General features: G+C 50.5%; 1 protein-coding gene across 4 annotated transcripts in view; it reads right to left on the bottom strand.

Annotated features, from left to right (window-relative positions):
• Window positions 1-23,793, bottom strand: part of BANP (BTG3 associated nuclear protein) — a 109,590-nt gene that overhangs the window by 55,891 nt on the left and 29,906 nt on the right. For 3 of the 4 annotated variants that reach the window (XM_060083436.1, XM_060083434.1, XM_060083435.1), the window contains exons 3-6: window positions 23,214-23,305; window positions 19,443-19,642; window positions 2,397-2,513; window positions 579-754 (exon numbers count right to left, since the gene is read on the bottom strand). In XM_060083436.1, the coding sequence (XP_059939419.1) occupies window positions 579-754; window positions 2,397-2,513; window positions 19,443-19,642; window positions 23,214-23,305 (585 nt within the window). The remainder of the gene's footprint in view (window positions 1-578; window positions 755-2,396; window positions 2,514-19,442; window positions 19,643-23,213; window positions 23,306-23,793) is intronic. The other variant, XM_060083437.1, reaches the window with a different exon arrangement.

The following is a 23,793-nucleotide window of genomic DNA, read 5'->3' as shown; positions in this document are numbered from 1 at the left end:
AGCCGACCGATAGCTCTCAAGTTACAGCTGTCCCTCATCAGAAAGCCTCCAGAACCAGATTCAATAAGCAAAACTGACTGAAAATGATTATGTAAATCTGTATTAATGTGGAGAGATTTCTACTATGCAATGGGAAAAAGCGAGTTACAAAATCGTAAATCTAGCGTGTATGTTAACGTAGAAAAAGCCCAGAAGATTTCTAGAGATCTCTGGATGAGGAATGTCTCCCGTTATTTGTACTTTCTTTGTCATTTTCATATCTTATCATCTTTCAAAAACAATAAACATATATTACTTTTCTAAAGAGCAGGGAAAAAAATTACAGCTGACCCCGGAACAACGTGGGGGAGTTCGACCCTCCATGTGGTCAGGGATGCACACGTAACTGCTAGTGGGCCCCCCGTGAATGCAGCGCCCCCATATCCACGGCTCCCCGTGTGCAGACCGTACAACGCTGTAATATCTACTAGCGAACAGTCCACGTGTCGTGGACCCACGCAGTTTCAGCCCGAGTTCTTCGAGAGCCGCGGCACACACATTACCGTCCACGCGGGGGAGGAGCAGCTTCGAGGACGCACCTTCCGAGTTGAGCGTGATGAGGGTGACGTTGTTGCCGATGCTCTGGCTTCCTGGCTGTCCACAGTTGGAGACGGAGTCACTGGCCTCGGACCCGCTCTCCCCGTCCTCGTTGTGGCTGTCCTCCTGACCCGGCACCTTCACCACGATGGTGTTCTGCCGACGCCCGGGCACCGCGCTGCGCGGGAAACAGAGACACCAGCGGTGTGGTGAGAGCAGCACAGCAACACGCAGAGGTGCTTCTGCACCCCGACGTTCTCCCCTTCACGTCTCAGAGAAGCTACCTCTGCACGCGCACTGGGCCACCAGCCTTCCCTCAGCTCTTTCTACTCAGGTTAATAGCAGGAGACAGTCTGTGGCTCCAAGAAACTGTATGAACTTGAAACGTTTAAAAAAATGTTTACATCACAAAAGAAGTGAAATCACTACTCACTGTGACTCAAGGCCTAGAACGCTCCTTTCTGATCATGGAGGTGACCCTACAAAATGCTGACGTCTGAATCAGGGTGAGATTGAGGCCGTGTCAAAGGAAAGGTTGAGTGAGGGAAAGTATGTCTGCAGACCCAGACTGCCTGCACCGCTCCACTCCGTCCCGCGAGATGTCCTAGAAATGACCCGGCCCGTGAGACGCAGCTCTCACTCCCAACCAGCCCACTGACAGAAACCACTCGAGTGGGTTAAAAAAGCCAGTCGAGGGCCTCCCTGGTGGCGCAAGTGGTTGAGAGTCCGCCTGCCGATGCAGGGGATACGGGTTCGTGCCCCGGTCTGGGAGGATCCCATATGCCGCGGAGCGGCTGGGCCCGTGAGCCATGGCCGCTGAGCCTGCGCGTCCGGAGCCTGCGCGTCCGGAGCCTGTGCTCCGCAACGGGGGAGGCCACAACAGTGAGAGGCCCGCATACCGCAAAAAAAAAAAAAAAAAAAAAAAAAAAAAGCCAGTTGAGGATCTCCTGGGGGGTATCCGTAGCACCACAAGTGGCCCCAATACAGCGCAGTAAGACACTGCCAGGAAACCAGAACGCCAGCCAGCGCCAAAACGTGCTCTATTACCCGGAGACACGTTACTGCCTGAATGACCTTCTCGACTTCCTTCGAGATGCTGCCACGCACGGGGAAGGGGAAGCAGCGCGAGGTCCCTGCTTGCCGAGGCAAACCCCGGGGGGCTCCATCCTGGGGGCCGGACCTCGCTAAACGCTGCAGGCCTGGCCACGACTCCGCCCTCACGGACACAAGGCACACGGACCCTCTGCTGCTCTGCCGGCCCACGGCCTCGGCCGGGAGCATCCACACCCACCCCCCGCGGCCAGGCTCCTTGGGGTCTGGGGCCCTGGGAACCTGGGCTACAGCCAGGTAGAAGCGGGACCGGCTGCAGGAGGGCCTGCGAGACTTGCCGGGAAGCAGCGCGGTGGGGCCGACGCCGGCGGTGTGCCAGCACACGAGGGGCGACGGTGCCCTCCACGCGCTCCCGCCTCTGACCCAGGGTACAGCCAAAGCGTCTCCAAAGAAAAAGGAGTGGAAAAGGCACCACCTCGAAACGCCTCCGCCACTTCGCAGACCAGAGGGGGCGTTGCCGACCCGACATGCTCGGACAGACAGACAGACAGACAGATGGGAGTGAGGTGAGAGGACCGGGATCCGCGGATCGTGGTGAGCACACGGGGCACCTCCCGCCGGCACGCACGGCACTGGACACAGGCCGGGCCGTCCTCCCCAGACCCTGGCCGCGGAGAATCCCGGGCCCAACGACACGGGCGCCCCAGGACGCTGCCCTGTCCCCGGGGCCCCGGCGGTGGCGGTGAGAGGTGGGGTGTCGTGCTACTGACTTGCTAATGATATTTTCCAGGGGATCCGGTGCCCTGCCGCTCAGGGGGTCTTCCATCTTGGCTACAACGGCGTTCTGCCGATCACTGTTGAGAATTACTGTAGTCTGGGGGACGACGCTAGGGAACAAAAGAATCACAGAGAAAAGAAGACCTTAACACGACAGCGTTCATTGTCAGAGCACAGAGTCATCAAAAGTCAGCGCCCAGGCCCCGAGCTCCAGGGGGGAGGCCCCGGCAGGGCTGCCCACCGTGCACGAGTGACACCGGGCCAAGGGCGAGCCGGGGCGGCGCTTCTTAATGGAGAGTCTGGCCCTGCTCCTGTTGGCCGTGTCCGGGGAGTCGGGTTAGGGGTATGTACACCCTTACAGAGAAGAGACCGACGTGTCACAGATGTCGGTACGCAGTGAGGTTTCTGAAGGAGCAGGTCTGCATGAAGAACAGCCCGAGACTTACTCACTGCATCCGAGCGAATTCCCAGCTGCCAGCTAGGCTCTCGTGACCTCTGTGCTTATCAGTTGCATCCCAGGATGTGAGTGTCATGCACAGAAAGGGGCGAACACCCGCGGAGGGGCCACGGGGGAACCGCCGGGCACTGACCTCTGGGTTCTGCTGGGCCAGTGCAGGAACCACAGCCAAGGGTCCGGGGACTTTGCTTCGAAGGAAACGATGCTACAGAAGAACTGTGCCCCACCGGGGGCTCTCCCCAGAGGGAGATGTGTGTTTATTTATTTTTTTACTTTTTGAGACGTGTGTTTAAACACGCAGGAGCCAGTGGCCCATCTCTAGGCACAGAGCCGTCGAGATTTTTGGCTCATTGACCTTCCAGCCCTCAGCGCTTCGCGCCGTGCTCTGTGCAGAAAGAACAGGCACGTGAGACGTACAGCAGTGTTACCTGAGGGCAGTGTCACGCCTGGATCTCGCTCTCCAAAAACCAACTCGGGGAAACCCTGCTTTGCCAGGAGGAAAGCTCGTGAACCCAAAAGCACCCATGAGAACCCAGCCCCCTGTCCCAGCCACACCCTGTTGAGTGTCCCCAAAATCAGAGGCACCAATGGCACCGTCTCATGGTGAAGTGATGGCAGGACCACGGGGGATTTTCCTAAAAAAGAAGCACAGTCACCTGCACTCCACTCAAAGGCATTCTCACTGTCTCGGCCGTGCTACTTCACCATCAGTGACACCTGAAATAACCCACCAAATCCTGACCGCCTACCCACAGGTCAGGCACCACAAGTGACCAGGTGGCCTCTGACTTGGTACCGAGGTCACACACAGGGTACCCACACAAGGGCGTTCCCTCGCACCCCGACAGGACATCACGATGGAGATGAGCACATTCAAGGTCTGAGATGTCTGCCGGAAATAAACAGGTTAAAATGGATTCACGCCAACATCTGGCAAAGTCGTTAGACTAAACATACCTCTGTTTCCTAAAGGACCTTAAGATTAAGGAAATGTTGGTCTGAGACAACCAGCTTCAAGCTGGAGCACAGGGAGCCCTGGGACGCCCGACCATTGGGGGTCCCTGGGTGTGCAGACCCCACAGGGCCTCAATTCCCAGATGCCCTCCTTCCAGAACGTCCTATGTCCTAAAGATGATGCCCCAGGAGAGCACCTCCGGCCAATGTGGTTGTTCCCTTTCACAAAGCCTCCCCTCAATCACATTCAGGTACCCCGTCCATCTAGACATAAGACAGCACGCGCTCTGCGGGGGTCACTCCTTACCACTCACCTCTGACAAAGCGCACGGAGGACCTACTTAGGGTTTCAGCTCACAGATAATCAAAGTAATCTGTGATGACAGACCACTAAGATTGCTGGCACACACCTGCAAGAAATGAGGACCTCCTTCATCTTCCACGTATTTATTTATGTAAACAAAGTTTCTCAGAACTTCAAACTATAAAAACTGAAAACAGAAATGGAACCAACATTGAACCTTGCGTCATTTTAAGCGACAGATTACTCATAGCCCTCCAGAGATTCAGGAATTAACTAACACTAAAGCCCCATCCATCTCAAGGGTAAATTCACAACATTGCATTGTTAAGAGTTAACTATAAACTGGTAATAATTTACCCTGTTTTGTTCAACTGTGTACTAAGAACCGTAATGAGACCTCAATCCAGAAGAGCTTTTTTTTTTTAACCCTCCAGGCCTCATGGTTACAGGAAATACATTTTTCAGCTTCAATTTCTATCCATATTTCTGTTGCAAAGGAGTGTACCAGCCTGGTTGACAGGATAAAATTTTGTGAAGGAAATGAAATGGGAATGAAAGTTCAAAAAGAAAAAGGGACAATGTAAAATTTGACTGTCCAAAGCTTATTCATCAGGGGATTTTTTTTAATGGATGATGGTATTTAGATTATAACGGAAACATTTAAGTGAGCAATGAATCTGTTTTTAAATACCAATATTAATATTCCAGAAAATACACCTTTCCACTAATGCAATTACGTCAACCTTAAGTTGTACAACTTAATATTTTGTTTTTCAAAAATTAAAGAACATCCACATCACATTAAGAAGACAGCGGTAGTTATTCTGAGGGTCCGTACAGAGCAACTGTCACAGCACGTCAGTGTCCTGCCGAGGCCAAATCACAGCCCCAGGTACCCAGTGAGACACGACTCTGGGTGCTGCTGGGAAGGGGCTTCGCAGATGTGATAGAAAGTCCCAGTTGGTTGAGGTTAAATTACTCGAGAGGCAGATCACCCTGGGTGGGCCTGGCTTGATCGGGTGAGAGCTTTAAAAGGCAGTTTAGGGGCTTCCCTGGCGGTCCAGTGGTTAGGGCTCTGCGCTTCCACTGCAGGGGGTACAGGATCGACCCCGGTTGGGGAACTAAGATCTCACATGCTGTGTGACACGGCCAAACTAAATAAATAAATTAAATATTTTAAAACATAATAATAAAAGGCAGTTTAGGCTTTCCCTGACCTTGGAGACTCCAAACAGCTCCTGCCCATGGGGTGCCACCTGGTGACGATGTCCCCTGCCTGTCCACCTGCCACACAGACTGCACACGTGCTGGGCTGCCTCCACAGCCGTGTGAGCCAATTCCGAGTGGGCAGCCCCTTAGAGTGGGTGTGGCTGTCCCCACACACACCCCTCCCACTGGTTCTGCTTCTCTGGGAATCCTGGGTAAGCTGCAGCATGACACCGGGGGCGGGAAAGCGACACTGGGACCCTGCTGGCACCGACCCCGGGCCTCGTTCAGATCGCACCGGTCTCCACGTGCGCCTGTCGTGCTGCCCCCCAGACACGCCCACCCTCCCTCCCCGGCGCATCCCCGCACCCACTAACCTGCTCCCCGTCTACCGCTCGGACGCTCGGAGGATGTCACAGAGGTGGGAGCACGGGGCGTGTGACCTCGGAGACGCCTCTGCTGACACCTCCCAGGCGGCCAGGCCCGAGCATGTGCCTAGGGGCACACCCACATGTTTAACCTTTCACCCAGACAGGGGCTCACAGGGTGTTTGCAGGTTTGGTTATTACAAACAAAGCTGCCATGGACATTGGCATGGAGGTTCTGTGTGAACGTGAGTTTTCATTTCTCTGGGATAAGTGCCCAAGAATGTGCTTGCTGGGCCGCACGGTGAGGACATTTTACCGGCGATAAATCCTTCCGATCTGTTTCCAGAGCTGCCGCCCCGTCTTACACGCCTACCAGCAGCAGTGAGAGGCCCGGGGTCTCCGCGTGCCGCTGGCCTCTGGAGGGGTCCCTGTTGTGTCTAGCTGTCTCCTATCCTCGTTTCCCTGCTGGCTAATGCTGCTGAGCTCCTTTTCACGTGCTTACTCACCATCCACCTCTCCTCTCTGGTACAATAGCTGTTTCTGGTTTCTGCCGACTTCCGAATTGGATTGTTTGACTTTTCACTGTTGAGTTTTGAGAGGTCTTTATTCTAGACATTCCACTGGTCCTTTATCAGATACGTGGTTTGCAAACAGTTTCTCCTGGTCAGTAGCCTGTCTTCTCCGCTCCTAACAGGTCTTTCGAGGAGCATAAGTTTTTAATCTTGATCGAGTCCACTTCCTCTTTTATTTTTCGTGGATAGTGCTTTTGGTGTGATGTCTCTGAAGCCTCTGCCTCGCCCCAGGTCCCAAAGGTTTTCTCCTGTGTTTTCATCCCCAAGTTTTACAGTCTTACATTTTATGTTGCAATCTGTGATCCATTTTAAATCAATTGCTGTTCAAGGCGTGAGGTTTCCACCGAGGTTCATTGCTTTCATTTTGCCTGTGGAAACTACTCCGGCACCGTTTGTTCAAAAAGCTGTCCTTCCTCCATCAAACTGCCTTTGCACCTTTGTCAACATCTAGCCAGCATATTTCTGTGGGTCTATTTCTGGGCTCTCTATTCAGTTCCACTGATCAATTTATCTATTCCTCGGTCATTCTGGTTTTTAAAACTTTATGTGCTCAGTTCGTTCTTTCACAGTCTTAAACCATTATCTATACCTTTACTTTAGAACTGTATGTCAGTGTCCAAAGTTCCTGTTAAATAAAAACTTAACCAAAAGGGAAAAGGGAAATGACTAGACCCACAGACCATCCTGATTCTTCTAATTCTAAGATGAGGCTAATGTGCCAGCTGAACATCCTTGCCTAATTCTAAGATTAGGCTAGTTACACAAAAGCTGAACACTCTTGCCTAAGTACATTATCATTCAGAAGTAAAGCACGCCCTACAGCTTGTGACCTGTGACCACGTGCCGAGGGCTGCCCGCCCTGGCGGACAGTGACTGTGAGCGCAGGGCCCCCACCACCTCCACGGGGCAGTCATGCGGGGGCCGCCCCCCTCAGGCAGGACTGCCCCAGGGCCCCGCGTGAAACAAAGCCTCAAAGCTGGAGCGGGCACTGTGGTACCTTCCCCGCACAGACAGCCAACAGCCCGTCCAAGATCACACAGCTACTCAGTGGTGAAGGCAGGTTTGAGCCCAAAGTCCTCAAGCGGCAGAGCCAACGTTCTTTACCAAAGTCAGTGAAGCCGGACCTGCACCCCACGACTCCCTGAGCACCAGAATCTCCTGGGGAAGCGAGGGCCCGCCCCGGAGAGCCTGGACTTCTCTTTTTTTTAACAATTTCCCCAGGTGATTCTGATGGGTACCCCTGGTTTAAAACAACACCAAGCACAAAATCCCCGCCCACTGCTCCCAGTAGCACCAGCTTCCCCCAGAGCCCACCCGGTCCAGCCCACTGTGCGATGTGACCTTCCATCTGCTTTGTTCAGTGATGCATCCTGGCTGCCCAGATGAATGCCCAGGACACAGGCAAGCCTGTGTGTTCAAGGAGCAGCCTCAGATCTGAGGGGCAACCTCGAGCTCACTCGGCTGGTCCACAGTGAAAAAAAAGAACAGAGCAGGCGCCCGTAGACGCGAGGCCCAGAGCACAGCCCAGGATGCCGTCTACACTCAGGCAACGTGTGTCCTGAGGGCTGACTGGGTGCGCCCAGCAGGCACCACGAGGCTGGCTGACGTCGGACACTCGGTGAATGATGAGTGTTCATATTAGTGATTTCTCAACCTCCCGGGGTCGCTGAGGATCAAGGAACACTAAGCACTCACACGTGTCATCCCCTCACAGCAACCCTCGCTCACGATTTTTATTCTCCTTTTACTGATGAAGAAACTGATGCTTAGAAAGGGTAGAATCTGCCCAAGGTCTCATCACGTACAGGTGACGGAGCCTGGATTCAAAGCCAAGGCCCTCTCATGCCCTTTGCCACTTGCTGGTGGAGAACAACAGGGATAATCGTATTTCAACTACTGCTACCACTTACCCCTTCAGTGTTGGGGATTTTAATGGTTTTATTCTGATGGATTTAAAACCAAATATCGTCAGCTTTCAGAGCTGTCCTGGGAAACATCTTCCAAGTCCACTTACGAAGTGGCCTTCCCCTTGCCCTCGGTTTCAGGGAGCTGCTTTGGGAGCAGGTCAGGACGCCCCGTGCTGCTGCCCTAAGACACCGGCTCTTCTGCCCCTTGCGCATCAGTCCCACCACGTGACCATGGTTGGACTGGACACCGAGGCTGCCATCAGTGAACACGCGGCCACGGACGTGGCTCAGGGCAGGCGGGGGCAGCTTGGGCGTGGGGTTAAACCCCACCAGCACTTCTTAGGCTCCCTGGCGGAACAGGGCCCCTCGGGAAAAATCAGGTCTGTCCAAGCAGCACGGTCACCCCTTATTTCCAGTTTCCAAGGAGCAGGAAGAACGTCCACAAGTGCTGACTGTGAGTTCTCTGAGCAAAAGCTCATCCGGGAGAGGAGACCAGCCGCCACCCACAGCAACGCGCCGTGGACACCGTATGCTCTAGGGCTGGGGCCGGGCTGGCACGTGCCGAGCATCCACAAGTGGGCGTCCACACAGGTTGGGGGCACTGCCGTCTTAGGAGAAACTTCTAACTTTCCCAAGACAAGCCTAGGCGACTTAAAACACCCAAAGGCGAGGCTGCGCGGCGGGGGGGCCGGGCCACGGTGCCTGCACCAACTCCCAGCCGGCCAAGCCAGCCTCCAGTGCGACCCGCAACCGCACAGCAGAGTGGTTCACACGGAGCTGCTGCTTGCAGCCTGTGGTGAAAGGGACGCTCGCGTACTGAGGTGTGGGCGTCACTCTGGCTCACACCTGAGTCAGCTTCACTTTGCGGCCTAGCGGACACTCACTGTACATCTGCTTTAACCATTAAAGAAAAGGCCACAGCGATCAGAAGCAGAGAGTGTCCACGTGAAAATAGCATGAAATGCCTCCCTCCCCGGGAGGCCAGCGCTGCTCCTCCTTCCACGATAAGCCTCCCTTCCCAGGTGCCAAGGCCACGCCGACTCACTGCACACATGCTGGTCTGTCCCGTGGGAACCCTGAAAGAGTGTGTGTGTGTCCCTGACCTGTCTGATGTTCCCTGTTCGGACAAGATATAAAACTGTGCTGAAAACCCTGCTTCTCTGGAGCAGTCTTCTGTTCTACAGTCCTTAGTTTCACTCACGTAAAACTCTTCTCTGTTCATATTATAGATTGTTTATTGATTATTTTCGTCAACATGTGAGTGAGGCAGTCAAGTTGGGCATTATTTCTGCTCACACAATGATGCCCAATTTTGTTTTCTGTGGTGGGGGAGGAGTTCCAGCCGAATATTAAAAAGTGTGTGGGGCTTCCCTGGTGGCGCAGTGGTTAAGAATCCGCCTGCCAATGCAGGGGACACTGGTTCGAGCCCTGGTCCTGGAAGATCCCACATGCCGCGGAGCAACTAAGCCCATGTGCCACAACTACTGAAGCCCGCATGCCACAACTACTGAGCCCACGAGTCACAACTACTGAGCCCGCACACCAGAACTACTGAGCCTGCGAGCCACAACTACTGAACCCACGTGCCACAACTACTGAAGCCCGCACACCTAGAGCCCGTGCTCCACGAGAGAAGCCACCACAATGAGAAGCCTGTGCACCGCGATGAAGAGGAGCCCCCGCTCGCCACAACTAGAGAAAGCCCGTGCGCAGCAATGAAGACATGACGCAGCCAAAAATAAATAAATAAAATAAATCTTAAACAATAACTAAATACAAAAATAAGAATAAAAAGTGTGTGAAAAAGTGTTTGCCTCTCTCCCTCCTACCATTGAGCCTCACTACAGTACATCTGCTGACACTGATCCTTCTGCAATTCAAAATTGTCACTCATCCAGCTCAGTTTGGGAAATGCGTATAATATTAATTTTCTGAGTTTTGTGTAACCCTCTACTGACAGAAGCAAGCTCACAAGAATCTAAAGTAATCCTCTTTTCTGCTTATGAGAACATGCCAACAGGAGGGTAAGGCACATATCCTTGGCTTTCCAGTTATAGTCCTGCCTCACATACAAGAACCGGGGTCCTAATAAAATACGAAATTGTGTCCCACGTATTGTACTTACAAAAAGAAAATGGTTTACTTTTTTACCGGGGTCCTAGAGTTTCAGTAAGAGCAAAAAAAGAGGGGTCGGGGGGACACTCCTCAGTTAAACAATAAAACCAGATGCCGCGAGGTCCTCACACCTGAGAGGCAGGTAGGCTGGGGTCCACCATGACCCCCTGCCCCCTTTCATAGGTGCACCTGTTCTGGGAGATGCCGCACAGCCAGGCTCCATCTCCAGGTGCCTCCCACGCAAAGGTAGCCCCGGGACAAGTGCTCACGCATCCCAGAGGCCTTAGGGAGTAGGATGGAGGGCATGGGGTCTCAGATCCCTGCAGGGAGAGCAGTGGGAGGACCAGAAATGCCACTGGGCACCAAGAACACAAGCAGGAGGCACACGTCTCAGGGGTCCTGGGCTGCGGCAGTTCACGTAAACCAGCCAGCACCCAGGCAGCTAAACAGTCACTAACATTTGTCTTAAAGGGTTTACTTCTCTAGCTTGCAGGTTAAAGGTTAAAAAGTCATAAAAACCAGGATCCAAAAAAATACTCTTAGGGATGAGAATAAATTAGCATTAAAACTTTGTTTCCAATATCCAAGGGGATGAGCAAAATACAGTGTAAAACTAACTCCCCCAAAATAACCAGCCGCACCAGAGAAATGGGGTAACCTGCCGCCACGAACGCCAAACCCCAGCTGCCTGGAGCCTACAGGGCCCAGAAGGCGTGGGATCCAACCCGCCCCCACCCCACAGAAGCCACAGCGCCCAGGACAGGACCCTGCAAGTGCGCAGTCTCAGCCCCGAGCCAGCGGAAGAGCTGTGCGTCCCTTCTTCTCCTTCCCGAGGAGCTGCAGAGATGCCTGCTCACAGAAAGGCAGGCCTGGGAGCGGGGGACACCCCGGCACCCACAGCTCCGTCCCCAACAAAAGGAGAGAGGACGCCTCTAGGACTAGGCAAGGGACGTCTTGAACAGCCCGTAAGGAAGCGCTCAAACCAAACAAAAGACCCACCAGGGGGAGGGGGTGTCAAAGGCCACCGGAGCCACCTAAGAGCACTGCCGACGGCCAAAGCCAGAACGGTGTGAGCAGCAGCGTCCACCCCGAGGCCAGTGCCTGAAGGGGAAGACGCTCCCTGGGAGGTAGAGCGCGACTTCCGCTCCCTGAGCGGGGCTGGCGCAGGGGCCGGGGAGGACAGCGCCTGCGCAGAGGCCAGGCCTGCCGCCGCTCAGCCCCGTGACGCGCCTCCACACCACACAGACAGGCCACGCCGTGCTGCACCCCAGCAGAGGCGGTGGGAGGCCTTCACCTCTGCGACCGTCCTCCCCAAGCCACCAGGGGCACCCCACGAGACACCTAACCAGCACCCCAAAAAGCCATACAGACAAGGGGCTGAGTAAGTGCCACAGGCCAGGAGCCCAAGGAGACTCAGCAACTGAATGTCACGTGGACCTACAGTGAAGAGAGAATATTATACAAATAAACTCCAGAGTTTCAACAAACAGGAAATCTCCTGAGGGACACAAATCAAACAGCACCGTCTCAAGAAGTTCCACGTTTATTAAAGTTCTGTATTTATTAAGGAGATTGAATTCATAATCAAAACCTAGGCCAGATGTCTTCACTGGCAAACTCTACCAGATAGTTAAGGAAGAAATGAAACTAATCCTATAGAAACACTTTCAGAAAACAGACGATGGGGCTTCCCTCATGGCACAGTGGCTAAGAATCTGCCTGCCAATGCTGGGGACACGGGTTTGAGCCGTGGTCCTGGAAGATCCCACATGCCTCAGAGCAACTAAGCCTGTGTGCCGAAACTACTGAGCCTGCGCTCTAGAGCCTGTGAGCCACAACTACTGAGCCCACGTGCCACAACTACTGAAGCCCGCGCTCCGCAACAAGAGAAGCCACCGCAGTGAGAAGCCCATGCACCACAATGAAGAGTAGCCCCCACTCGCCGCAACTAGAGAAAGCCCGCGCACAGCAACGAAGACCCAAGGCAACCAAAAATAAATAAATTAATTAATTACTTCTTTTTAAAAAAAAGACAATGAGCTCACCTTCTGAGGCGAGCATTATCCTGATAACAAAACAGATAAAGACACGTCAAGAAAGAAAACTACAGACTAATACAATCCATGAACAGAGATGCAAAAATCCTCAACCAGATATTAGCCACCACTCTAAAAACATAAAAAGGGTACTACCCTATGATCAAGTCAGGCTTATTATGACAAAAATGCAAGGCTGCTTTAGTATCCAAAATCAATCAGTATAATTCACCGTAGCAACAGAATCAAGAAGGAAAACCAAATGTCATCTCAAGTAGGTACATAAAAAGCATGTAAAAATTCAATGCCTGCTCAGGATAAAAACTCTCACAAAATAAGGAATCTAAGGGAAATTCTTCAACTGGATAAAGAGCAGCTATGAAAAATTTACAGCTATCATCATACTTAATGGTGAAAGGTTGGATGCTTTCACTCAAAACCAGAAATAAGGTAAAAATATTTTTTAAAAAGTATACACTGAAATGGAGATCCTAGCCAGTGCAGCAAAGTAAGAAAAGTTACAGAACTTTGATAGGAAGTAAAACTTTTTAAAAACCCTACTGAAAAGCTACTAAAACAAGTGAATTTAGAAATATTCAGGATAAAGGTCAGCAGAGAAAAGTCTATTGTATTTCTATATACTACCAATGAACACACAGAAGTTAAAATTTAAAACACAATAACATGTATTACAGCATCTAAAAGTATGAAGTACTTAGAGATAAATTTAACAAATGCATGTAAGAGCTTTACAATGAAAACTATACGACACTGCTGAGAGGCATTAAAGACCTACAAATATGGAGAGGTGTACCTTGTGCGTGGATCCAAAGACTCAGTGGTGTTAGGATGGCAGTTCTCTCCAAATGGGTCTTCAGATTCAACACAACCCCAGTCATGAGGCATGAGTTATCCTAAAACTAGAGAAGTACTCCAAACTATGAGAATGTGCATGATCTATTAAAACTTTTGACTGTATCTGCTTTGGTTATTAGACTGCATCTCTAATCTGTAGTCATGAGATTAACAATCCCCTAAATTGTATGTATGTAAACTGTATGTTTTCTTTGATCAGTAGCCCTGACATGTACAGGGTATCAGGATTAGGCCACCAGAACTGTGCAGCTGTGAAAGGTAACCAACACCAGTCAGGAAAAGAAGTCGTATGTACACAAAATCAAATGGAAATCGCAAAATTCAAAATTCGATAAGAAAAGTATGAAACAAATCCCTCGTGGCTAAAACCAAACCATTTCTTCACAATTCAAACAACCCTATCTTGTCACAGTCCAAAGCCTATGAAATGCTGTACTTCTGACCTTAAACTCTGAACGATATGACTACCTAGAGACTCTGGGGCTGCACTGCCAGAACCGAGATGCCCAGAAGGAGGCCCCTCTCTACCCAGGAGCCATGAGGGCTCAGAAAACCAGAATAGCCTTTCCATAAACATCCATCAAGATTTTTTTTTAAAAGACCCTCTGGGAAATAAAACAAAGAATCAGCAATCAGCATATTAGAGGGAATTTAAATAATTTAATAATTTAAATAATTTTTTGATCAAATAGTTCAATTCTCTGTGGGTGAATAACCAGCTTAGAGGAAAAGAAAGAAGAAAACTTTCCCCCTACATGTAAACTTTCATCTTACATGACACATCTCTCTGAAAGAAAAACTTTAAAAGAAATCACTTCTTTTTTCCCTTCGGTTTTGAGTATTAAAAGAAGACTCTCTGGACTTTGCTGGTGGTCCAGTGGGTAAGAAGACTCCACGCTCCCAATGCAGGGGGCCCGGGTTCTATCCCTGGTCGGGGAGCTAGATCCCACATGCATGCCACAACTAAGAGTCCGCATGGCACAACTAAGAATCCACATTCCACAACGAAGAAGCCCACATGCCACAACTAAGAAGCCCACATGCTGCAACTAAGAGCCCTCGTGCCGCAACTAAAAGATCCCACATGCCTCAACGAAGACCCGTGTGCTGCAACCAAGACCCGGCGCAGCTGAAAGGAATAAATAAATATTAAGGGCGGGGGGAAGAAGCCTCTGATTCATTACAATTGTTTTAAAATTATAGGAACACACTAAAGCTTTAAAAGAAATGTTTAAGATTTTAAAGCTAAAATTTGTTATATGTCAATAATATCTCAATAAATAAACCATTTGTACATTAAAAAATAAAGAAAAGAGGGACTTCGCTGGTGGTCCAGTGGTTAAGAATCTGCCTTCCAATGTAGGGGACATGGGTTTGATCCCTGGTTGGGGAACTAAGATCCCACATGCTGCAGGGCAACTACTGAGCTGGCATGCTCTACAGCCCATGTGCCACAACTAGAGAGCCCATGCACCACAACTACTGAGCCCACGCGCTCTGGAGCCCGTGTGCCAAAACTAGAGAGAAGCCCGCACGCCACAATGAAGAGCCTGCACGCCACAAGTAAGACCAGAAAAATAAATAAATAAATATATATATGTATATATATATATATAAAACAAAAAAAGAATAAAAATCAATTGCTTTTAAAAGAAACAGAAACATTTTTCTAGTTAATCAGTATGTTCAGTTCAGGAAAACAAACAAACCTGAACCAGCTGGCTTTGAATCACTCTCAGTAAGTCTGGCTCCACAGGACCCCGATGGGCAGCAGGGAGAGATCCCTGGGTCCCCACACTGCACATGGGCACTCGCACTGGCCTCCCAGAGGGCATCTACAAGGACAGCAACCCAGGTGGGCCTGCACCCCAGGCTCAGCTCGGTCCTACCTACTGCCCATCCTTCAAGTGGCTGTGCCTGGCCTCAAAGAAGCTCAGAAAATGGGGTTTTACATTAATCCATATAAACGTCCCCATCCACACACTTGATCCCGTCACACCACACAGTTCAATGGAGGCCGTTCCTGAAATGCTCACGGGGGCACGTAAAGGGTGAGCTGCCAGGTACTGAGTTGTGCAGCTCGTCACAGAAAGCTTCGGCGCCTGCCCCTTCCAAGGCCAGCGCGACACAGCTTTAGGGTTGAAACCTCATGTCGCTACACCTAGAATCACAATGAGGCAAAATCCCAATTTATGGCACACTTACAGGAGGAAAGAAAGCATTCACCTAAAAGAAGTCAAGTCCATTTTCCTTTTTCCCAAGTAGAACACGACTGCTGAATGAAACCCCATCCAAGTAACCTTACAAACATGTTTATTACAATGATTAAGCTTTAGCATCAAAGAAAAAGGTTTTCTTTCTTTCTTTCTCTTCTTTTTTCTAGAATTTATTTAAAGGATCTCATTCAGGCGTAGAATCTGAAATACCTGGATCCAAAATGCCAAATAGGGTTGGCAGCAGTGCACTGCCTTCTGTGCTCTCGGAATTCAAGAGAATAAATAAATAATTCTCAGAGCTGATAGCAAAGTCTAGTCCAGGCCAGTTTTAATTAGAAATTACCCACAGGCGAGTGGATTTCGGTGCATCCCACAGCTGCGGGGCTGCTCTGGGCCAGGCGCGGCCTCTCCGAGTGGAGGGGCCAGTGAGGCTTCAGTGGACAACTCCTCACCCACCATCCAGAGGGCTCGCCACAGCCGACAAGCCCCTCAGGGTCGTCCTCGTTTGTCCTGGGAGATGACAGACTTCCCAGCAACGCTCACAGCCAGTGCCAAGTGGCCTAAGGAACCTTAAGTTATTTTTTAAAGCACATGATCCGGAAATAAAATAATCTGGGATTTATATGCGTCTAACTGTTATTTTAAGTATCTGAGGCACAAAGTACTTGTAGAAGTACTTTATTACTCAGAATGTTAACCAATCTTTCACTGTTTTTGGAGACTTCCTTTTCTGTGTTCTACTACCCACACTTAAGACACATTTCTCATTTACTTATGTGTTTATAAATTAGTCATTTTCTAATTTAAATATACACCTTTTTCATTGATATACTAGGATTGAATTCTTGACCTTTACTTCTCCCCAAATTTTCTTGTTAACAGCTTTCAATTACCGACAATTTTTATTTCTCGTTTTTAGAACATTCATGGAGGGAAATGCCAGACTTAGTATCTTATTTGAAAATCATTCATAAACAACCTATTCTAAGCTATATCTAAGAAAACAAAGGAATGACCCTTCCTTCTATTAATCTAACACTAACTTGTATAAGTAATGGTTTTATTAATGATAGTAATAAATCTGCTGCCAACATACAATAAGTGTATTCTATAATGGGTTGATTTTATGTCACGATACGATCCTTTAGAACCAGAAAAGCAAACTGAGTTGGATTAACTAGATTATACACCTGAGTCTGTATTAGAAAACTTTACTCTGATTTCACCACTTGTCAATGCACACGGAAGTCTCTCCACGATGACAGCTTCTCCCCAGCGGAGGGAAGCGCTCTGGGGTTCCTGAACGGGAGAGTCGCTAACACGCCCCACGAGCCCCGCCGTCACCGGAATGCTGGAGAGAGAAGGGGCCTCCCTGCGGTCTGGAAGTGCCTTCCGCCAAGCAGCCAGCAGCGCCATCGTCAGACGGGACGTGGCCCGCGAGTCAGGCCGCGCTCAGCAGCAGGCCGTGCGTGGCCACGGCGGGTCCGTCACTGGCCTGCAGGAAAGGCCAGGGCTGCTGGCCCCTGCAGACCTGCCTTTCTCCCCCATCCTCCTTCTGAAGATGGGGAGACTGGAAACAGCACAACTCTGTAACTCAGCCCCATCACCCCATGGTGTCAAACGAGGGCAACCTGCCCGCCGAGGCCCGTCCTCCCCCCGGGACCTGACACCCAGGGAAGCCCCCAACGAGAGGCCTCGGGGTCCAAGCACAGCTGCAGCGCCACCTGCAGCCCCGAGGACTCGTCCTCGACCGCCCGACCCCATGGAACGGCCACAAACCACCGACAGTGGAGTATGAGCGGCACAACCCTGGGTCCTGAAGACGACCTCTTCCCGACACAGGTGACAAAGTGACACACCACCAGGAGAGCCATCCTTACTCAGGGCAGGAAGCCTGTCTCATTCTCGCCTCATCTCTCAGAGCAACAGTCCTCGAGGGCGGGGCCCGGGGGCCCAGTTGGTTATACCTGAGACCCCACGGGTTTAGCGGACAGAGTCAAGGAGGCTGACAGCCTTCAAGGCATGAGACAGCCTCCCCGACAAAAACCTTTCCCACACAAATCTCACATGTCCCATTCATGTGAGTGAACAACATGCTTCTAACTCTCTGAGCCCAGAATCTTACCCCATTCTACACTCATACACAAAGTATTTTTGGATAGTTTCAGTATAAGGTGAATTTTCCCGGAATTTCACTATTGAGTCTAGAAAAAACTGCACTTTGCTTTATGTGAACCTTCATCAAGAACTGCTCATTTTGAAATATTCCACCACCAACTGGTATCTGAGTCCCAGGGTGACAGTCCTCCCAGCTGACAGCTCTGACGGGGGAGGTTTGGTCCTATTCACTAACTCCTCGTGTAGTTCCCCCAGCCTTTTCCATATCAAAATATGTTATTTTATTATACATGACCATCCTTTTATTTCTCCTTACATTATAATTAACACATTACGTTACTTTTTAAATTATATTTTCTAAACATTGCATTTTAGGATATGAGGGCATTACAAAATAATTACTCTTTAAAAAAGGCACTGGCTGGGACTTCCCTGGTGGCGCAGTGGTTAATACTCTGCGCTCCCAATGCAGGGGGCCCAGGTTCGATCCCTGGTCAGGGAACTAGATCCCACATGCATGCCGCAACTAAGAGTTTGCATGCCACAACTAAGGAGCCCACCTGCTGCAACTAACATTCAGCACAACCAAATAAATAAATAAATAAGTAAATGGACAACCAGCTTCTTTTAAAAAAAAAAAAAGGTGCTGGTCCTGGTAGGTCTGAGCCTCACTGCCTGCAGAGAGGACACGCTCCACACATGTTCACTGGGAGAAAAGATACAGCTGACCCTTCAGGACAAGGTATGAACACCGGGTGAATCACCACGGACCAACAGGCCTTCCCTCTGGGGACAGAGAGACCCCTGGGGTCCCCCACCCAGGCTGGAGAGCAGCTTTTGCAGCCACGCAGCGTCTCCAACACCCCAGGACACTTCTGAGAGTTAAAGGAGGCCCACACTGCAGGCGTCAACCACGTCAACCCCAGGGCACACACGGGCGGACCTGCAGACACGGCAGCATCCTGGCCGTGGCTCCCCCTCCTCTGAGCCCCACCGCCCTCCTCCGCAGACACACGGGAGAGAGGCAGCAGTTGGCCCAGAGAGCGGCGGCAAGACCCTCGGTAAAAGCCCCGAGCTCTCGTCAAGCGCAAGGACAAGCGTTGCCACCATCCCAGTGAGACTTCCTCATAGCCCGCCACGGGCAAGGAGAAAAACAGCAGTGGAGGTGATGGAAGGAGCCGCCCACAACCTGAGCTTACGCTCATCTCAGCAGAGCCCCTGACGGTGCCCCGGACCAAGGACAGGCAAACAGGTCAGAGACAGAGACACCCTTCCCATCGGCCCACACTCTCCAGAAGCTTCGATTCAAACGGCACCTGAACTACTACACGTCACTACAGTTAGGCTCTAGATAGAAAAACAAAATACAGGCACAATAAAAACTACACGAATGGAAAGTCTGATACACTCAATGAAATGTATAAAAAGCTCCCTATGGGGCTTCCCTGGTGGCGCAGTGGTTGAGAGTCCACCTGCCGATGCAGGGGACACGGGTTCGTGCCCCGGTCCGGGAAGATCCCACATGCCGCGGAGCGGCTAGGCCCGTGAGCCATGGCCACTGAGCCTGCACGTCTGGAGCCTGTGCTCCACAACGGGAGAGGCCACAGCAGTGAGAGGCCCGCGTACTGCAAAAAAAAAAAAAAAAAAAAAAAGCTACCTATGAAGAAAACAATCTCTCAAGACTAGCCAGATGGAACAGAAAAAAAAGAGAAGAAACGAATGTACAGCTTCACAGCTCTGGTGGGCCAGTTCCAAAGGAGAGATGCACCAGCCTGGCTTATGTCAAAAAGAAACTGTGAGGACGACCCCAGCCGCCCCGCAGAGGCCCCGTGTTTCTTTGCAGTCTGACTAGGGTCCTGCCCTGAGAGCGCCGAGGGGCCCGGGCCCGGGCCCGGGGAGGAGGTTCTTACCACCGCACTTTGTTGCAGGTCTGGGTGGCGCCGAGAGGAGAGCCCGCCACCATGGGCACCTGGATGGGGCTGTGCTGCTTGTTGGTGACCAGATCCAGTTTCTCTTCCAGTGATTTACATGTGGCCTCCAGAGCCTGCAGCTTGGCTTCAATGCTATCCAATCGCAAGCAGATTGTCTGGTTAATGGAATACAGGAATGACTGCAAGTGAAAAAAAGGAAAGCTTCAGGAAGGGCATCCTGAACTCCACGGAGACAATTCCAAGGCACGTCAAACAGCTATTTCCCAGACTCAGCTGTATCTATTCCCACAGAACAATCCCCGCACTTCAGCTCTTCAGTTATAAGCCAGAAGCATTTCACTAAACGAGCTCGACCTTGTGCACTCACACTGTGACGACTTAATCGGGCTCTTACTTCTCTGTGTAGTTGCGATTCTTAGTTACACTTAAGTCCGTATAACACAAGACGTACGTGGACATTACGACGCAAGTTTCTATTAATCAATAAACTTACACATAAAACTGGTCGAATTCTACAATGAAAACAGATTACATCCAACCTCAAAACGGCCCGGAAACCCGCCTGCTCATGTTACGCTCCCCCGAGCCCCACCCCCACGGTGAAATGTGGCGATGACGCTCCCGCGCGCGTGGGAGCAGCACGCCTGCCACCTAGTGGCCACAGAGAGAGCAGCCTCGCCTTCCACTGCTGCCACCCAAGTCCTGCCGACCACAGGGACGTGTGTGGCTCCGAAGGCAAGGAACGGTTCAGACAAACACCGGACAGGAAGCTCGCCCCCTCCCACGGCGGCCACTCCTGCCCTGAGTCGGCAGGGACACAGAGAGAAGCAGGCTGCTCCCCGCGCTGGCCTCACCAGCTGATACTGGGACACGGGCGCCAGCCAGGAGCAAGCCCTGGAGCGTCCAACCGCCCAGCTCAGCAGTGAGGGGCAGGGGAGGCAGCATCTGAAAATAGTGACGAGTTCGTATGTTACCTTTTCTCCCTCCTTTTCTGCCCTTGACTTCAAAGGGAAAACGCTCAGAGTGCCAGTCACATCAGCAGGAAGGGGGCAGACCGAGGAAAGCAGACGGGCACAGGGGCCATTCGGAGCAGACCGGGATCCCAGCGCACGGCGGCAGGGAGGCCGGCCCCTCTGCCCACTAGCCGCGGCTGACCCGCTCCAGCGGCCGCTCCCCTTCCTCATGGGAGGTGACCCCACAGCTAGAGCCACGTGGTCCACCACACCGTGCGGCTGGAATCAAGGCCCAGGAGGCGAGGAAGATGGATACCCTTATTCAGTGCTTTTAACAGACTGAGCTGGTCTTCTGAAGAAATTAAACACGTCTGTCTAACTGCCCGGTCTGTACAGCAGTAAGGGCAGCAGGGGGGTCAATAAACCCCACACACTGTCCCAACAACCCGCTGTGTCTCAAGCAATCACCCCCCAACAAGTCCCATCGCGGGAGAGCTAACACATATGGGAGAGGGCTAAATCCCACGTCCTCCGCTGACTCCCCGCAGGAGGACGGGCCGTGGAGGCACGGCAGACCGTGCCAGGGTCATGTGGAGACACAGCACGGGCGGCCCATCCCCTGAGAGTGACATCGATGCAGCGCCCGAGGCCCACCCTGACCTAAGACGTTGTGACAACCACTAGCCGCTGGCTGAAGTCTTGAGATAAAATCACCGATGACCCCACTATTTTTTATAATTTGAAGACATCAACCATGCGGCTCCCAAATTCCCTAAACACAGTGAATCCTCATCGTTTTAATTCCTAATTAGAAGTGATTCTGCCTGGAGTCTGGACAAACATCACTGTTATACACTAATAACACAACTTCACAAATTAATAAAACAAAGAAAGGCAGAGAACAGTACTTTTAAATAAGTCTTCTATATACAGGGGATATTAACCAAAAATCATCCAAATCTATTCCTTTTAAAGAGCTCTGAGCAACCTAAATGTCCATCCACAGATGAATGGATAAAGAAGATGTGGCACGCATATACAATGGAATATTACTCAGCCATAAAAAGAAACGAAATTGAGTTATCTGTAGTGAGGTGGATGGACCTAGAGTCTGTCATACAGAGTGAAGTCAGTCAGAAAGAGAAAAACAAATACCGTATGCTAACACATATATATGGAATCTAAGAAAAAAATGGTTCTATGAACCTGTGGCAAGGGAGGTATAAAGACACAGACGTAGAGAATGGACTTGAGGACACGGGGAGGGGGAAGCTGGGGCAAAGTCCGAGAGTGGCATGGACATATATACACCACCGAATGTAAAATGGATAGCTAGTGGGAAGCAGCCGCATAGCACAGGGAGATCAGCTCGGTGCTTTGTGACCACCTAGAGGGGTGGGATAGGGAAGGTGGGAGGGAGACACAAGAGGGAGGGGATATGGGGATATATGTATATGTATAGCTGATTCACTTTGTTATAAAGCAGAAACTAACACACCATTGTAAAGCAATTATACTCCAATAAAGATGTATTAAAAAATAAAAGTAAATTAAATTAACCAATTTAAAGTGAAAAAAATAAAATAAAGAGCTCTGGCAACCTGGTAAGCACACTTTTCGTAGCACATGGGTGCCGGGTTCAAGCCGGGGCCCGAGGCCCTGCTCACTGACCAGGGGACGGGGCTGAGGCAGGGGCGCTTTCACTGCACCTTATCCACATCTGACTGCTGTGCTGTTTTCCACACATGCCTCTTTTGTGATAAAATTACAACTGCATTTTATTTTAAGACATAATGTGGGGTTACTGAAGCAGCGGCCCTCTATCCATTAGTATGAAACAGAAATTTAACTGAATGTGTCTTTAAACCACCCCACATATCTTTAAGCTCACGCTGCTTCTCCTTGTTAAAAAGGTGAGCCGGATGTTTCTAAACACAGCCCTATAGAAGCAGAGGGTACAGGAGAAGTCGCTTTGGTTCTCTGCACTGCTGTCCTAGCTTCTCACAGGTGCTGGTGTTTATCTCTGTGGCTCTGCAAACTGCAGACCAAACAAGCAAATCCAAGGACCAGCCATCACCCACGACTGACTCTGTGGTTTCCCAGACCCCATCCAGCAAACTTTAAAATTTAGGTGACGTAAACGATAGGCACAAAAGTGCTTCATCACTAGTAGAAAATATTCGCAACAGGAATTGTGCACGTTCCCTCCGTGCACGATAGGTCCATGGGTCTACGGAGGAAGAGGCCTCATGTGGCAGCGATTCCAATTAAACAACGGGATTCTTCAAGGGAAAACGTCATGCCTTTATGCATCCGTGGGGGGTTGAACAGTGACTCCCAAAAATGATACGTCTACATCCTCACCCCCAGAACCTACAAATGTGGCCTTTCTTGGAAACAGGATCTTTCCAAATGTAATCAAGTTAAGATGAGGTCATCCTAGGTTAGGGTGGCCCTAAATCCAATGAGACTGCCCTTATAAGAGACAGAAAAGGAGAGACACAGACACGGAGGAGAGGCCACGTGAAGACGGAGGCAGATACTAGAGGGACGCGGCCACAAGGCAAGGGACGCCTGGGGCCCCCAGGAGCTGAAAGAGGCAGGAGGAACCCTCCCCCAGAGCCTCTGCAGGGAACTCAGCCCTGGTGACAAACTGATTTCAAACTTCTGGCCTCCAGGACCATGAGAGAGTAAATATCTGTTGTTTTAAGCGCTCCCCGCGCCACCCCGCATTGTGATAATTTGTTATGGCAGCCCCACATAAGATACAAACAAAAACATACGTTAATATTTTTACCTTTATAGAAGGGTCCTGGCAATTGATCTCTAGTCGCTGACGTTTCAAAGCTGGTTCATCTTCGTCTGTCACTACATGATTCTCCAGTACAACTGAAAATTAAAGGCAGAGACAAAAAAAACTTTAATTCAAAAAGTTTTACAGAGCTGTTTAATATTAAGATAGTAAACAGTTCTGACACCTTAAGTATAAAGGTGTCACCTTAAGGTTAAATGAGAAATGGCACAACCTGCTTCATATTTTACTTTTTACAGATTTAACTTAAAATTCTCAGTCAGGCAGAAAATAGGATCTCTCCCTAATCTCAAGAAAAACAGATACCGGATACATTTTTTCGCTAATGCACCACTGAGTTGACCCCAACACCAAGACTGCAGGCTTCTCACTCAATGCTCTATCCGGCTACCCTTTTCTGATAGAATCCAATCGCTAATAATGATTTGTTCCCGACTTTAAAATAAAGTCTTGTCAGCCGGCCACCTCATTCCAAAATCAAAGCCACTCTCTGAATATTACATTTTCTGAGGTGCTGATCATCAAACTCGTCTCAAACGTAACACGCTAACTTACAGGGAAAGCT

This window comes from Mesoplodon densirostris, chromosome 19, assembly GCF_025265405.1.
Source record: "Mesoplodon densirostris isolate mMesDen1 chromosome 19, mMesDen1 primary haplotype, whole genome shotgun sequence".
NCBI classification, from domain to species: domain Eukaryota; kingdom Metazoa; phylum Chordata; class Mammalia; order Artiodactyla; family Ziphiidae; genus Mesoplodon; species Mesoplodon densirostris.
The sequence above is the reverse complement of the archived record's forward strand: the minus strand, read 5'-3'. Positions and strand labels throughout refer to the sequence as shown.